The 15,979-nt window shown below is 46.6% G+C and overlaps 1 protein-coding gene across 7 annotated transcripts in view; it reads left to right on the top strand.

The window, feature by feature from the left end:
• Window positions 1-15,979, top strand: part of LOC109866319 (kelch-like protein 29) — a 385,773-nt gene that overhangs the window by 360,228 nt on the left and 9,566 nt on the right. For all 7 annotated transcript variants that reach the window (XM_031800806.1, XM_031800805.1, XM_020454929.2 and 4 more), the window contains one exon: window positions 13,985-14,178. In XM_031800806.1, coding sequence (XP_031656666.1) covers window positions 13,985-14,178 — 194 coding nt within the window. The remainder of the gene's footprint in view (window positions 1-13,984; window positions 14,179-15,979) is intronic.

Below are 15,979 nucleotides of genomic sequence, written 5' to 3'. Positions count from 1 at the left end.
TTGGTCTGTGTATGAAAAGGATAATAAGACACACCATTAGCTAGCAAACCTCTATTAAACCCCATTCACCATGGCCTTACTCTCTTTTAGGCTGTCTGGGCTGCTATTGTTATGGTGAATAATAAACTGACTATCTGACGCAGGCTTGAAGCGGAACTGACAGCGTTTTAACTACTTTGCAGATATGAAACAAACAATCATAATATCAGTCAAAAATATCAAATTCCCTGTTTATGGTACAAAACCAACTTCGGAATGCACTGTTTCAGTTTCAATGACACAATATTTGGTACAAAAACTGAACTATGGCTGGGAATGTCAATACAATGAGATTTTAATGATCACAGTCATAACGCGGCTAATAGGCTAGCGTATCTATTTAAGTAGCTATTTAGCAAGCTAAAAACACTGAGCCTAACGTTAGCTAGCTGCTGGTAGGATGACATTGGAGGAATGGGTGAGTGGCAAACTTTTTATCCCCTAATCGTTTGTCGGTGGCTACAGCCAGAGATGTAGGTGTCATTTGGTTAGCTAGCAAGATTTCATAGCACTTTCGTCTGTATGCCAGAGCGCAGAATATCCGATGAATTTATGAATGCACAGCACCTGCTGAATATGACCCATGGCAGTAAACGTTGGTAAAAATGTAATTCAATTGTTGCCCGCACCACAGTTAGTCACTAATGTTGTAGATAACATGTAAACAGCCTAACCAGCTCTGCTAGAGTTATAAAAATGGTCAGTGAGGTGTCGAAGTAGCTAGCAAGCTAGCTAACTTACGCCAGTTAGCTTGGATGCTTGACTGGCTTTGTGAGGAATGCTCGGATCAACCCTACACTTTGGCCAGAGCGTTCCGTGTCAATAGTGCAGTGTGCGCTCTGAACACTAGAGCGCGAAACGGCCTGAATTTACAAACAGACAATTTGACAATGCTCTGAATGTATGAATGTAGAGTGCACTCTGATACACTGGAGGCAATGTACAAATGCATCCTTAGTTGTCAATCAAATGTATTTGTCATTGATCAAATGGGCAGGCAGGCAAGCTCCCATTCATTTGTCAACACGTGGGTTGGTTAGGACATGCATTGGCAGGCAAGCTGCAGGCTACTATTCCCCATTTATCAGTGCAATTTTTGATGGCTGAAAAAGTTTGCGGGTTTATCTAATGTTTCCTCGTTAGATTTTAGCTCATCTCGCTCTGGCTACCTTACCATGGTTGTTTGATCAATAGAACCGTAAAGTTCCCAAATGTAAGAGGACTCCCGTGGTGTTACATATAACACCACGTGGTGTTACTCTATTTGTAGAGTCCGGTCCTGGACAAGACAGATGTTTTTATTCTGATTTATTTACGGCAGTGTATATTAATTGTCCAAATGCACAGCTGCTTTCCAACTCTATATTGTTATAGAATTTTCACAAATGCCTTACTATGTCATTCACACACATTCTATGAATGTATGAAAAGGTGAAAATAAGCATACCTATGTGCTCGCTTGTCTGAAAAAAGAAGAGGAATAAACTATTATTGTTCCTGGGGGTGTGTATAAAAACATTTCATGTTGCTAAAATGCTGTCAGTTCCACTTTAAAAAAAAGTTTAAAAAATGTATAATTAGGTACATGCAGCTTTCCGGTCATATGTTGCTCTATAAGACTAAATAAACCCTTGCTCACCAGAATGTCATAAATCGATAGAATGAATGCTTCAATCGGTAGAGTTGTCAGTCATCTCTGCTTCCTTCGCGGAGCAAAGACTTTTAGGGATCTGGGAGAAAATGCAAAAACTCAACAAATAAATTAATAATAATTATGGAAAGGTTTTCTGTGTAAAATTTCCAAATGACATCAGTTTGACCAGTTGAAAGGAAATAGAAAGCTTTGAAAATGACCCAACATGTTTCTGAAAAGATTCAGTTTGGCTTGGAAGCTTATTTTATGGGGTTAAAATACTATAAGCTGTTATGATGCTGATAAAGATAGCACCTCTATACAGACAGTATCTATATACGCATCCAATGTGAAAAAACGGATCTCTAGCTTAAATTTACAGATTTGTATGGGATTAAAAAAATTAGGCTAATTAGATTTCGGGGGGGGGGCATGGACATCAACCTTAGGGAGTTAATAAAGCACTGTGAATTACTTCATAAGATAAAAAAGTTGGTGGCCCTGCCCCAGTTCTAACCCTAACCGCAGCCCCAGGGCCTACCCTAACCGCAGCCCCAGGGCCTACCCTAACCGCAGCCCCAGGGCCTACCCTGACCGCAGCCTCAGGGGCCTACGCTGACCGCAGCCTCAGGGGCCTACGCTGACCGCAGCCTCAGGGGCCTACGCTGACCGCAGCCTCAGGGGCCTACGCTGACCGCAGCCTCAGGGGCCCACGCTGACCGCAGCCTCAGGGGCCCACGCTGACCGCAGCCTCAGGGGCCCACGCTGACCGCAGCCTCAGGGGCCCACGCTGACCGCAGCCTCAGGGGCCCACGCTGACCGCAGCCTCAGGGGCCCACGCTGACCGCAGCCTCAGGGGCCCACGCTGACCGCAGCCTCAGGGGCCCACGCTGACCGCAGCCTCAGGGGCCCACGCTGACCGCAGCCTCAGGGGCCCACGCTGACCGCAGCCTCAGGGGCCCAAGCTGACCGCAGCCTTAATGATTCAGTGTGTGATGTAATCACCTTGCAATAGTGACCTCCAAACAACCCAACACTACTTCCTCCAGGGGGGAAGAGAAGAGAGAAAGCAGAGATGGAGACCTGATAACCTTCTACTTCCCTACCTTCTCTTAAGTACATGAACTCTCTATTTCACTCTTACACACACACACACACACACAGACACACACTCAGCTGTCCCATTGGTACTCATTCCTCTCTCTCTCTACTAGAGGTCGACCGATTTAATTAGGGCCGATTTCAAGTTTTCATAACAATCGGAAATCGGTATTTTTGGGCGCCGATATCTTATTATTATTATTATAAAAAAACTAATTTTATTTCTTAATACCTTTTATTTAACTAGGCAAGTCAGTTAAGAACACATTCTTATTTTCAATGACCTAGGAACTGTGGGTTAACTGCCTTGATCAGGGGCAGAAGGACAGATTTTCACCTTGTCAGCTCAGGGGTTCCAATCTTGCAACCGCACAGTTAACTAGTCCAACGCTCTAACCATTGCACTCCACGAGTAGCCTGCCTGTTACGCAAATGCAGTAGAAGCCAAGGTAAATTGCTAGCTAGCACTAAACTTATCTTATAAAAAAACAATCAATCATAATCACTACTACTAATCCAGTTTAGCAGGCAATATTAACCAGGTGAAATTGTTTTCGAAATGATAGTTTCCGGATTCGATCATATTAATGACCAAAGGCTCGTATTTTTGTGTGTTGTTATAATTAAGTCTGATTTGATAGAGCAGTCTGACTGAGCAGCAGCATTCAAACAGCACTTTCGTGTGTTTTGCCAGCAGCTCTTCGCAAGCACAGCACTGTTTATGACTTCAAGCCTATCAGCCTAATGGCTGGTGTAACCAATGTGAAATGGCTAGCTAGTTAGCTGGGTGTGTGCTAATACTGTTTCAAACGTCACTCGCTTTTAGATTTGGAGTAGTTATTCCCCCTGCGCTGCAAGGGCTGCGGCTTTTGTGGAGCGATGGGTAACGATGCTTCGAGTGTGGCTGGGACGCCCCTGGTACGGCGTCCCGGCAAAATAGTGGGGGTACGCTGTACTGGTAAAACGTGAGCCTATCCCAATTAATACATGTTCAAAAAACTATAGGCTACTACACCATTATCTAATATTACTACATTTCAGTCGCATGGTGGTGTACTCTCCAAATGTCCAAATGGTTGTTTCCACTATACCACTTACATTTTGTGAAGGGTGAGATGAGTGGCCGAGACAACAGTGGATGCATCAATTCAGGCTACAAGTGTATGCCTCATTACAATCTCAGAATGTCATTACATTACACATAGGTGTTTTATAACAGATGTCTCTTTCCAGTCATCAAATTGCGGGTGCACATTGCACTGTTGGGGTTTGGATGCCGAAATTATTTTGAGAGTGGACGAATGTGCATGGGTAGCCTACAGGAGCACCTTTGTTAAGTGATTGTTTGACAATCAGATGAAAACATCATCAGGAGCATGCTAAATAGGCTATATAATTTTGGCAATTTAATTCAACTTATTTTAGGGAAAGCTTAGCTGGTTGTGTTTATGCCACATTAAAAGGCATAGGTGGTGTGTCCATAAGGCTAGGGGAAGCTTTCCCTAAATGAAGTTGAATTAAATTTCCAAAATTATATAGCCTAATTAGCTTACTCCTGTCTATACATAAATAAAATTGTTCAAAATAGGCTACTACACCAAAAAGCAATTTAAGTCCACAGAGGATCATTAGCTTTTAAAATAAAAAAGCTGTGGGCCTCACGAGTGGCGCAGCATCACTACAGCCTGGGGTTCGATTTGTGTCATTATCGGCTGTGACCGGGTGTCCCATAGGGTGGCGTCGTTCGAAGAGTTTGGCCTTGGGGCTTTACTTAGCTCATCGCGCTCTAGCGACTCCTTGTGGCAGGCTGGGCGCCTGCAGGCTGACGCCGGTCTTCAGTTGAAAGGGGTTTTCTCCGACACATTGATGCAGCTGGCTTCTGTGTTAAGCAAACGGGTGTCAAGAAGTGCGGTTTTGCTGGTCATGTTTAGGAGGACGCATGCCACAACCTTTCTCCTCTCCTGAGGGATGAGACAAGATTGTAATCACGAAATTGGGGAGAGTAAGGGTTTTCAACTAAACAATGAAAAACTGGATCATTTTAAATCTCCATAGCATACAGTCGGAAGGGCCCACATTTAGGTCAGTGGCACAGTAAAACAAAATAGATTGTTGAGTTGCAACTGTCAGTGAAGAGAGACCCAGCCAGGCATATCTCAATATTAAAAAAATACAATCCTGGACAAACCGTTTAGAAAGCAAATGGCTGTTGCTGTAAAGATATGACAATGAAAAAAGACTCCAATCTGCCTTTTAGGTATCAATATTCTCAATTGAATTAAGCCAACAGTAGCTCATTTTATTGGCACCAGCAGAGAACATCGGTCATATCCCCGGTGAGTGTGCACGTTCACTGTCAATATCAATGGGTCAGTGCCACTTCTTTTTTTTGTTTTTTTTTTGACAATAATTTCCTCCTCCAGGTCTCCTCTTTTCGTAGGCCCATTATATGGATCAGACAACGTTGTTTTTATTGATCTGTTTGTCAGTGTCAGCAGAGTAGGCTACCCTGTCATTGTAAGATTGTTAATGTCTCCATTCACATGAAGTGTAGTAGAATTTAATGAAATGTGTTTATAAAAGGCCAACAAGAAATATATCTGATAGGCCTATAGCCTAGGCAGACCATAGTCTTTTTGTGAACAGGGATTGATAGTCATAATTTCGGCAAATAATATATCTAATCATCAAATTTAAGAATAGTAGGCTTTCTTAGATAAGTCTGCAAGTGTGTGGATGCGTGGAATGCTTTATTATAAAGGTGCGTGTTTATGGTGAAAATTAGCTTCCCCAAACTTGAAACCCACGCTCTGCTTATGTTAAGTTATTGCATATTAAGTGTTAGAACAAAGACTAGGCACTTAGGCTCACAGACATCATATATGAAATGAATAGGGATTGGAAATGTAATTCTGTGACTACCTCCCTAGGCTATAGAAATCTGTGCACACTTGGGTGTCTCTTACAGGTTAAAAAAAATATCTACTTTCACTCCTGCATATTAGTGTGTTTGATGGTGACCCATATCTAACATGCCTGCTCTTTGTAGCAGGCTGACTAGAGTGAGTGAGTGCGTGAGTGCGTTTGTGAGTGAGTGAGTGCGTGCTTGCTTGCTTGAGTGTGAGAGTGCTTGCTTGCTTGAGTGTGAGAGTGCTTGCTTGCTTGAGTGAGAGAGTTCTTGCTTGCTTGAGTGAGAGAGTTCTTGCTTGCTTGAGTGAGAGAGTTCTTGCTTGCTTGAGTGAGAGAGTGCTTGCTTGCTTGAGTGAGAGAGTGCTTGCTTGCTTGAGTGAGAGAGTGCTTGCTTGCTTGAGTGAGAGAGTGCTTGCTTGCTTGAGTGAGAGAGTGCTTGCTTGCTTGAGTGAGAGAGTGCTTGCTTGCTTGAGTGAGAGAGTGCTTGCTTGCTTGAGTGAGAGAGTGCTTGCTTGCTTGCTTGAGTGAGAGAGTGCTTGCTTGCTTGCTTGAGTGAGAGAGTGCTTGCTTGCTTGCTTGAGTGAGAGAGTGCTTGCTTGCTTGCTTGAGTGAGAGAGTGCTTGCTTGCTTGCTTGAGTGAGAGAGTGCTTGCTTGCTTGAGTGAGAGTGCTTGCTTGCTTGCTTGCTTGAGTGAGAGAGTGCTTGCTTGCTTGCTTGCTTGAGTGAGAGAGTGCTTGCTTGCTTGCTTGCTTGAGTGTGAGAGTGCTTGCTTGCTTGAGTGAGAGAGTGCTTGCTTGCTTGAGTGAGAGAGTGCTTGCTTGCTTGCTTGATTGAGTGAGAGTGCTTGCTTGCTTGAGTGAGAGAGTGCTTGCTTGAGTGAGAGAGTGCTTGCTTGAGTGAGAGTGCTTGCTTGCTTGCTTGCTTGAGTGAGAGTGCTTGCTTGCTTGCTTGAGTGAGAGAGTGCTTGCTTGCTTGCTTGCTTGAGTGAGAGAGTGCTTGCTTGCTTGCTTGAGTGAGAGAGTGCTTGCTTGCTTGCTTGAGTGTGAGTGCTTGCTTGCTTGAGTGAGTGAGTGCGTGCTTGAGTGAGTGAGTGCGTGCTTGAGTGAGTGAGTGCGTGCTTGAGTGAGTGAGTGAGTGCGTGCTTGAGTGAGTGAGTGCGTGCTTGAGTGAGTGAGTGCGTGCTTGAGTGAGTGAGTGCGTGCTTGAGTGAGTGAGTGCGTGCTTGAGTGAGTGAGTGATTGCTTGCTTGAGTGAGTGAGTGATTGCTTGCTTGAGTGAGTGAGTGATTGCTTGCTTGAGTGAGTGCGTGATTGCTTGAGTGAGAGTGCGTGCTTGCTTGAGTGAGAGTGCTTGCTTGAGTGAGAGTGCGTGCTTGAGTGAGAGTGCGTGCTTGAGTGAGAGTGCGTGCTTGAGTGAGAGTGCGTGCTTGAGTGAGAGTGCGTGCTTGAGTGAGAGTGCGTGCTTGAGTGAGAGTGCGTGCTTGAGTGAGAGTGCGTGCTTGAGTGAGAGTGCGTGCTTGAGTGAGAGTGCGTGCTTGAGTGAGAGTGCGTGCTTGAGTGAGAGTGCGTGCTTGAGTGAGAGTGCGTGCTTGAGTGAGAGTGCGTGCTTGAGTGAGTGAGTGCGTGCTTGAGTGAGAGTGCGTGCTTGAGTGAGAGTGCGTGCTTGAGTGAGAGTGCGTGCGTGCTTGAGTGAGTGAGTGCGTGCTTGAGTGAGTGAGTGCGTGCGTGCTTGAGTGAGTGAGTGCGTGCGTGCGTGCTTGAGTGAGTGAGTGCGTGCGTGCTTGAGTGAGTGAGTGCGTGCGTGCTTGAGTGAGTGAGTGCGTGCTTGAGTGCGTGCGTGCTTGAGTGCGTGCGTGCTTGAGTGCGTGCTTGAGTGCGTGAGTGCGTGCTTGAGTGCGTGAGTGCGTGCGTGAGTGCGTGCTTGAGTGCGTGCTTGAGTGCGTGCGTGCTTGAGTGCGTGCGTGCTTGAGTGCGTGCGTGCTTGAGTGCGTGCGTGCGTGCTTGAGTGCTTGAGTGCGTGCGTGCTTGAGTGCGTGCGTGCTTGAGTGCGTGCGTGCTTGAGTGCGTGCGTGCTTGAGTGCGTGCGTGCTTGAGTGCGTGCTTGCGTGCTTGAGTGCGTGCTTGCGTGCTTGAGTGCGTGCTTGAGTGCGTGCTTGAGTGCGTGCTTGAGTGCGTGCTTGCGTGCTTGAGTGCGTGCTTGAGTGCGTGCTTGCGTGCTTGAGTGCGTGCTTGCGTGCTTGAGTGCGTGCTTGCGTGCTTGAGTGCGTGCTTGCGTGCTTGAGTGCGTGCTTGCGTGCTTGAGTGCGTGCTTGCGTGCTTGAGTGCGTGCTTGCGTGCTTGAGTGCGTGCTTGCGTGCGTGCTTGCGTGCTTGCGTGCTTGAGTGCTTGAGTGCTTGAGTGCTTGAGTGCTTGAGTGCTTGCGTGCTTGAGTGCGTGCGTGCTTGAGTGCTTGCGTGCGTGCATTTTTGTCTATAAAGTCAATTACAAACCAATTGGTTGCAGGAGTGAAATGCAATCATGTTTCAGATAGCATTAGCTGTCAAAACACATCAATCATGCATTTAGTGACGGTCAATACTGTGGCTGTTGGTGAAGAGAAGAGCCAAGGTCACTTGAGCTATTTACAACAGAGACAGAATCAGGCTATAGACAAACATTTACTGCAGAAATAAATACTTTTAATTGAGGAATGTGTCAGACTAGTTTGTTTATTATTTACTCCTATTTTCTCTGAAGATGACACATGAAACGAATCCACTGATATCATAAACACAAACACTGTTGGAGAGTTGATTTGGGGAGGCTAGCTGTCAGTCAACATGATGTTTGGTATGACAGGATAAATAACGTGCGAGTGAGTGAGTGAAGAGGGATATGGACTCGCACTCACTCAAGCACTCGCTCAAGCACGCACTCACGCACTCACACACTCACGCACTCGCTCAAGCACGCACTCGCTCAAGCACTCTCTCAAGCACGCACTCACTCACTCAAGCAAGCACTCACTCAAGCACTCACTCACTCACTCAAGCAAGCACTCACTCAAGCACTCGCTCAAGCACGCACTCACACACTCACGCACTCGCTCAAGCACGCACTCGCTCAAGCACTCTCTCAAGCACGCACTCACTCACTCACTCAAGCAAGCACTCTCTCAAGCACTCGCTCAAGCACGCACTCACGCACTCACACACTCACGCACTCGCTCAAGCACGCACTCGCTCAAGCACTCTCTCAAGCACGCACTCACTCAAGCAAGCACTCTCTCAAGCACGCACTCACTCACTCACTCAAGCAAGCATTCTCTCAAGCACGCACTCACTCACTCACTCACTCACTCACTCACTCACTCACTCACTCACTCACTCACTCAAGCACTCACTCAAGCACTCACTCACTCACTCACTCACTCACAAACTCACTCACTCACTCACTCACTCACTCACTCACTCACTCACTCACTCACTCAAGCACGCACTCACACACTCACTCAAGCAAGCACTCTCTCAAGCACGCACTCACTCACTCAAGCAAGCACTCTCTCAAGCACGCACTCACTCACTCAAGCACTCTCTCAAGCACGCACTCACTCACTCAAGCAAGCACTCTCTCAAGCACGCACTCACTCAGTCAAGCAAGCACTCTCTCAAGCACGCACTCACTCACTCAAGCAAGCACTCTCTCAAGCAAGCACTCTCTCAAGCAAGCACTCTCTCAAGCACGCACTCACTCACTCAAGCAAGCACTCTCTCAAGCACGCACTCACTCACTCAAGCAAGCACTCTCTCAAGCACGCCCTCACTCACTCAAGCAAGCACTCTCTCAAGCACGCCCTCACTCACTCAAGCAAGCACTCTCTCAAGCACGCACTCACTCAAGCAAGCACTCTCTCAAGCACGCAAGCACTCTCTCTCTCAAGCACGCAAGCACTCTCTCTCTCAAGCACGCAAGCACTCTCTCTCTCAAGCACGCAAGCACTCTCTCTCTCAAGCACGCAAGCACTCTCTCTCTCAAGCACGCAAGCACTCTCTCTCTCAAGCACGCAAGCACTCTCTCTCTCAAGCACGCAAGCACTCTCTCTCTCAAGCACGCAAGCACTCTCTCTCTCAAGCACGCAAGCACTCTCTCTCTCAAGCACGCAAGCACTCTCTCTCTCAAGCACGCAAGCACTCTCTCTCTCAAGCACGCAAGCACTCTCTCTCTCAAGCACGCAAGCACTCTCTCTCTCAAGCACGCAAGCACTCTCTCTCTCAAGCACGCAAGCACTCTCTCTCTCAAGCACGCAAGCACTCTCTCTCTCAAGCACGCAAGCACTCTCTCTCTCAAGCACGCAAGCACTCTCTCTCTCAAGCACGCAAGCACTCTCTCTCTCAAGCACGCAAGCACTCTCTCTCTCAAGCACGCAAGCACTCTCTCTCTCAAGCACGCAAGCACTCTCTCTCTCAAGCACGCAAGCACTCTCTCTCTCAAGCACGCAAGCACTCTCTCTCTCAAGCACGCAAGCACTCTCTCTCTCAAGCACGCAAGCACTCTCTCTCTCAAGCACGCAAGCACTCTCTCTCTCAAGCACGCAAGCACTCTCTCTCTCAAGCACGCAAGCACTCTCTCTCTCAAGCACGCAAGCACTCTCTCTCTCAAGCACGCAAGCACTCTCTCTCTCAAGCAAGCACTCTCTCACTCAAGCAAGCACTCTCTCACTCAAGCAAGCACTCTCTCACTCACTCAAGCAAGCTCTCACTCACTCACTCAAGCAAGCACTCTCTCACTCACTCAAGCAAGCACTCTCTCACTCACTCAAGCAAGCACTCTCTCACTCACTCAAGCACGCACTCTCTCACTCACTCAAGCACGCACTCACTCACTCTCTCACGCACTCTCTCACTCAAGCAAGCACTCTCTCACTCAAGCACGCACTCACTCACTCAAGCACGCACTCACTCACTCACTCAAGCACGCACTCTCTCACTCAAGCACGCACTCTCACTTAAGCACGCACTCTCTCACTCAAGCAAGCACTCACTCACTCAAGCACGCACGCACTCACTCAAGCACGCACTCTCTCACTCAAGCACTCACTCAAGCTCTCCCTCACTCACTCAAGCACTCACTCACCCACTCACTCAAGCACTCTCTCTCACTCAAGCACGCACGCACTCACTCACGCACTCACTCACTCACGCACACACTCACGCACTCACTCAAGCAAGCACTCACTCAAGCAAGCACTCACTCAAGCAAGCACTCTCACTCAAGCAAGCACTCACTCACTCAAGCAAGCACTCTCTCACTCAAGCAAGCACTCTCTCACTCAAGCAAGCACTCTCTCACTCAAGCAAGCACTCTCTCACTCAAGCAAGCACTCTCTCACTCAAGCAAGCACTCTCTCACTCAAGCAAGCACTCTCTCACTCAAGCAAGCACTCTCTCACTCACTCAAGCAAGCACTCTCTCACTCACTCAAGCACGCACTCTCTCACTCACTCAAGCACGCACTCTCTCACTCACTCAAGCACGCACTCACTCACTCTCTCACTCAAGCACGCACTCTCACTTAAGCACGCACGCACTCTCTCACTCAAGCAAGCACTCTCTCACTCAAGCACGCACTCACTCACTCACTCAAGCACGCACTCTCACTTAAGCACGCACGCACTCTCTCACTCAAGCAAGCACTCACTCACTCAAGCACGCACACACTCACTCAAGCACGCACTCACTCACTCACTCAAGCACTCACTCACTCAAGCACGCACTCACTCACTCACTCACTCAAGCACGCACTCACTCACTCACTCACTCACTCACTCACTCACTCACTCACTCACTCACTCACTCACTCAAGCACGCACTCACTCACTCAAGCACGCACTCACTCACTCAAGCACGCACTCACTCACTCACTCAAGCACGCACTCTCACTTAAGCACGCACGCACTCTCTCACTCACTCAAGCACACACTCACTCAAGCACGCACTCACTCACTCAAGCACGCACTCACTCAAGAAAGCACTCATTCACTCACTCAAGCACGCACTCACTCACTCACTCAAGCACGCACTCACTCACTCAAGCACGCACGCACTCACTCACTCAAGCACGCACTCACTCAAGAAAGCACTTACGCACTCACTCAAGAAAGCACTTACGCACTCACTCAAGAAAGCACTCACGCACTCACTCAAGAAAGCACTCACACACTCACTCAAGAAAGCACTCACGCACTCACTCAAGCACTCACTCACTCACTGTCTGTCTGTCAACCCTTGTCAACTTGGTGGGTTTAGTCTTGAAGTTATTACCAGGAGCTCAGTGTGATGTCCACACAGTGTTGACTCACTACACAACAGAACAGGAGACACTGAGGTCATAGATGCCATGTGTTACAATTAGTGATGCACCAATATGAAATGATTTACCGATATCTGATATTTTCCTTGCCAAACAAACTATAGCATTTTTTTGCGGACTTTGAATCATTCTAGTACAGTTAAATAGTTAACACATACACATGGACGCAGAGGTCTAAGGCACTGCATTCGAAGCAGTCCCTGGTTCGAATCCGGGCTGTATCACATCCCATAGGGCGGCTCACAATTGGCCCAGTGTCGTCCGGGCCATCGTTGTAAATAAGTATCTTCTTAACTGACTTGCCGGGTTAAATAAAGGTTATACACCACACATTTTGGGGGGTATTTACGTATGTCCCTATTACCAGTAAAACATAACCAAAACCTATTTCTTTCACATACTTGCTGCGCTGTTTGGTTGGTCAGTCATTTCATTCTCAACCAGGATTTCTATGGAACGCCATTTGGGTCTTTGCATTTCAGAAAAGATACACGTCAAATTACTGTATTTGACGTGTCAAATAATACATCTGTTTCAGTAGCTATAGGTAGCTGCTAACTATGTAGCTAGGTTTCATCGAAAATTACCCTAATTTATAAGACGGTTCTTAGTTGATTAATAGTGGTCGGGCCCATCTATGTGAAGCTAGCCACAATAGTGGGCTCAAAATAAATAAAAGTATGGCATAATTCTACTATTTGTATTCATTTGCATCACTGTCAATGACACGTTTATTTTGAAGACAAAACCGCAAATTCTGCTATTGTGCCTAATCCTTATTGTGGCTAGCTTCACAACACATAACCCGGTCCAGTAGAGCCTCACTAGCCAGAAGAAGCTAGCTGGCTGCTTATAACATTAGCTTTGGGCAACAGGGTTAAGTAGCTGCCTAGCTATTTATTGTCATGAACTGAAAGTTGTTTCAATAGGCGATTAACAAGTGTCGGCTAGATGTTTCGTCATGACTGGTTGCCTTTGTTTTGCAGTCATGTCCGAAAATCTATTACTTTGTGCCTAACTTCTACCGTTGCGTGTTTCATGCCTGGCTCCCTGTGATACTACACTGCATGACCAAAGTCAATATAAGAACTGTTTGTCATGAGCTTCATGAAATGGGGTCCCATGGCCGAGTAGCCGCACACAAGCCTAAGATCACCATGCGTAATGCCAAGCGTTGGCTGGAGTGGTATAAAGCTCGCTGCCATTGGACTCTGGAGCAGTGGAAACATGTTCTTTGGAGTGATGAATCACGCTTCACCATCTAGCAGTCCAACAGACTAATCTGGGTTTGGCAGGTGCCAGGAGAATGCTACCTGCCAGAATGCATAGTGCCAACTGTAAAGTTTGGTGCAGGAGAAATAATGCTCTGGGGCTGTTTTTCATGGTTCGGGATAGGCCCCTTTGTTCCACTGAAGGGAAATCATAACGCTACAGCACACAATAGATCATTCTGTGTTTCCAACTTTGTGGCAACACTTTGGGGACCCCATCGAACACCATTGGGATGAATTGGAGCGCTGACTGCGAGCCAGGCCTAATCGCCCAACATCAGTGCCCAACCTCTAATGCTCTTGTGGCTGAGTGGAAGCAAGTCCCCGCAGCAATGTTCCAACATCTAGTGGAAAGCCTTCCCAGAATAGTGGAGGCTGTTATAGCAGCAAAGGGGGACCAACTCCATAGTAATGCACACGATTTTGAAATGAGATGTTCGTCTTTTGGCCATGTACCATATATCTGAATTATATTCTGTTTGCAGTAGTGCTGTGTGCACCATTTAGAAAATAGGAGACATGGGCCATATGCTAGCATATTGCAATATTGTTTCTAAATGCACATTTCAAATATATTGAAAAAGGCCTTGCAGATGAAAAAACAATGGTAGCACATGTTAATGAACTGTCTTGTGTTGGTATGAACCATCACTAACCAGTCCTTGTCTTGCTCCTCTCTGTAGGTACGACACCATAACCAACCAGTGGGCGATGGTGTCTCCGCTCCCCAAGCCGGTGCACTCTGCAGCAGCCACAGTGTGTGGGGGGAAGGTGTATGTGTTTGGAGGGGTGAACGAGGCGGGACGATCAGCAGGAGTACTACAGTCATACGTCCCTCAGACCAACTCCTGGAGCTTCATAGAGTCACCCATGATAGGTAAGAGTCAATAATCTACCTGCTCTATATGCTAATTTACTCGGCTCTAACTATGATGAACTCAACTTGGCAGAGATGGCAGTAATGTAGAGCGGAATGAGAGCACAGTTCACTCAACCTCACCGACCCCCTCCCTCCCTCCACATTCAAATGAATATTCACATGTGCACACCACCTTATCTAACCCCACAAGATCCCCCGGGCCTAGGCATGCAGTAGACATGTATCTGCAGCAGAGAGCGAGAGGAGGAAGGAATATGGTCTAACAGACTGTGGAGAGGGTGCAGCTATGACAAACAGGAAGGACTGGAAAGTAGTAGAGGACAGCAGCCTGTCGACCCTGGATGTAACCCAGTGATGGTTCCAAACAACAAATTTACTCTAGACACATGTGCTCACTCAAGCACTAACATACATGTTTATCCACACACGCTCTGTCAGACGGTCCCACACAGTCCAACCCAAGCTGTAAACAGTTATCTCAAGACAGTCACTAATCCAGTGTCCTGCTAAGAAAGAGACGGAGAGGGAGGGGGCGAAAGAGAAGAAAAGATCAAGTAGAAAGAAAGGGAAAAAGCCAAGAGAAGCACTACTGGCCCAAGCCTGAGAAATGATCCAAAACAATTATTGTGCAAATTACACTGTAGTGAGTAAGTATAAAGGAAGCTGAAGACAAAAGTGGGAGAGAGAAAGTGAAAGGGTGAGTGGAGAAAGGGAGAGAGAGAGAAACGTGGACAGCTTAACAAACCAACCGGCACTTCCCTGTGGCCAGCAAAACAAACCAACCGGCACTTCCCCGTGACCAGCTAAACAAACCAACCGGCACTTCCCCGTGGCCAGTTTAACAAACCAACCGGCACTTCCCCGTGGCCAGCTGTGCTCATGACGTCAGAGCATGAATGTGAGTGATGGAAAATATATCGGACTTGGGCAGTGACAATAAGAATAATTCAATGGTTGTTTAGTGCACAAAAGTGATGACCAAAGTGTCTTATCAGGAATTTTCCAATTTGACTTGCCGTCTAGGAGAACAGTTTTTTGGGATCAGATTTCAGTTAAACTGCAATACCGAAGTTGGCCCGTAGGTACATTGGAAAGCTTGCTTCCAGACTTGGTTAAAATCTACTTGTCGTTTTCTCTTATTGCTCCCTCTCCAGCTGATGTTGGACCGAGACAATAAGACAGGAAACAACCATGTTTATAGTGGGACCAGAGATGAGCCACTGGTTTCATGTTACAAAGATGGTCACTTCCTACATGTGAAAAACACAACAGTTGACTCCACTGTGGTCACATGACAAACAAGCAAGTGTAAGAAGTGAAAAGGGGAGCTCTTTCTGCTTTATACGACTCACTACTTACTAGTGATGGCTGCCTTTTTGAGGCTTCTGAATTAATGAGGCATTATATAGGAGTACACTGGGAATATGAGGCATTATATAGGAGTACACTGGGAATATGAGGCATTATATAGGAGTACACTGGGAATATGAGGCATTATATAGGAGTTCACTGGGAATATAAGGCAGTGTATATTAGTGGTCGACCGATTCAGGATTTTTAACGCCGAAACCAATTATTGGAAGACCAAAAAAAGCCCATACTGATTAATCGGGCTATTAATATAATTTTTTTTTAATGTATTTGTAATAATGACAATTACAACAATACTGAATGAACACTTATTTTAACTTAATATAATACATATATAAAATCAATTTAGCCTCAAATAAATGATGAATCATGTTCAATTTGGTTTAAATAATGTAAAAACAAAAAGTGTTGGAGAAGAAAGTGCAAT

This window comes from Oncorhynchus kisutch, linkage group LG21 (assembly GCF_002021735.2).
Source record: "Oncorhynchus kisutch isolate 150728-3 linkage group LG21, Okis_V2, whole genome shotgun sequence".
NCBI lineage: Eukaryota > Metazoa > Chordata > Actinopteri > Salmoniformes > Salmonidae > Oncorhynchus > Oncorhynchus kisutch.
Note: the sequence above shows the minus strand (reverse complement) of the source record. Positions and strands in the feature narration are given on the sequence as shown.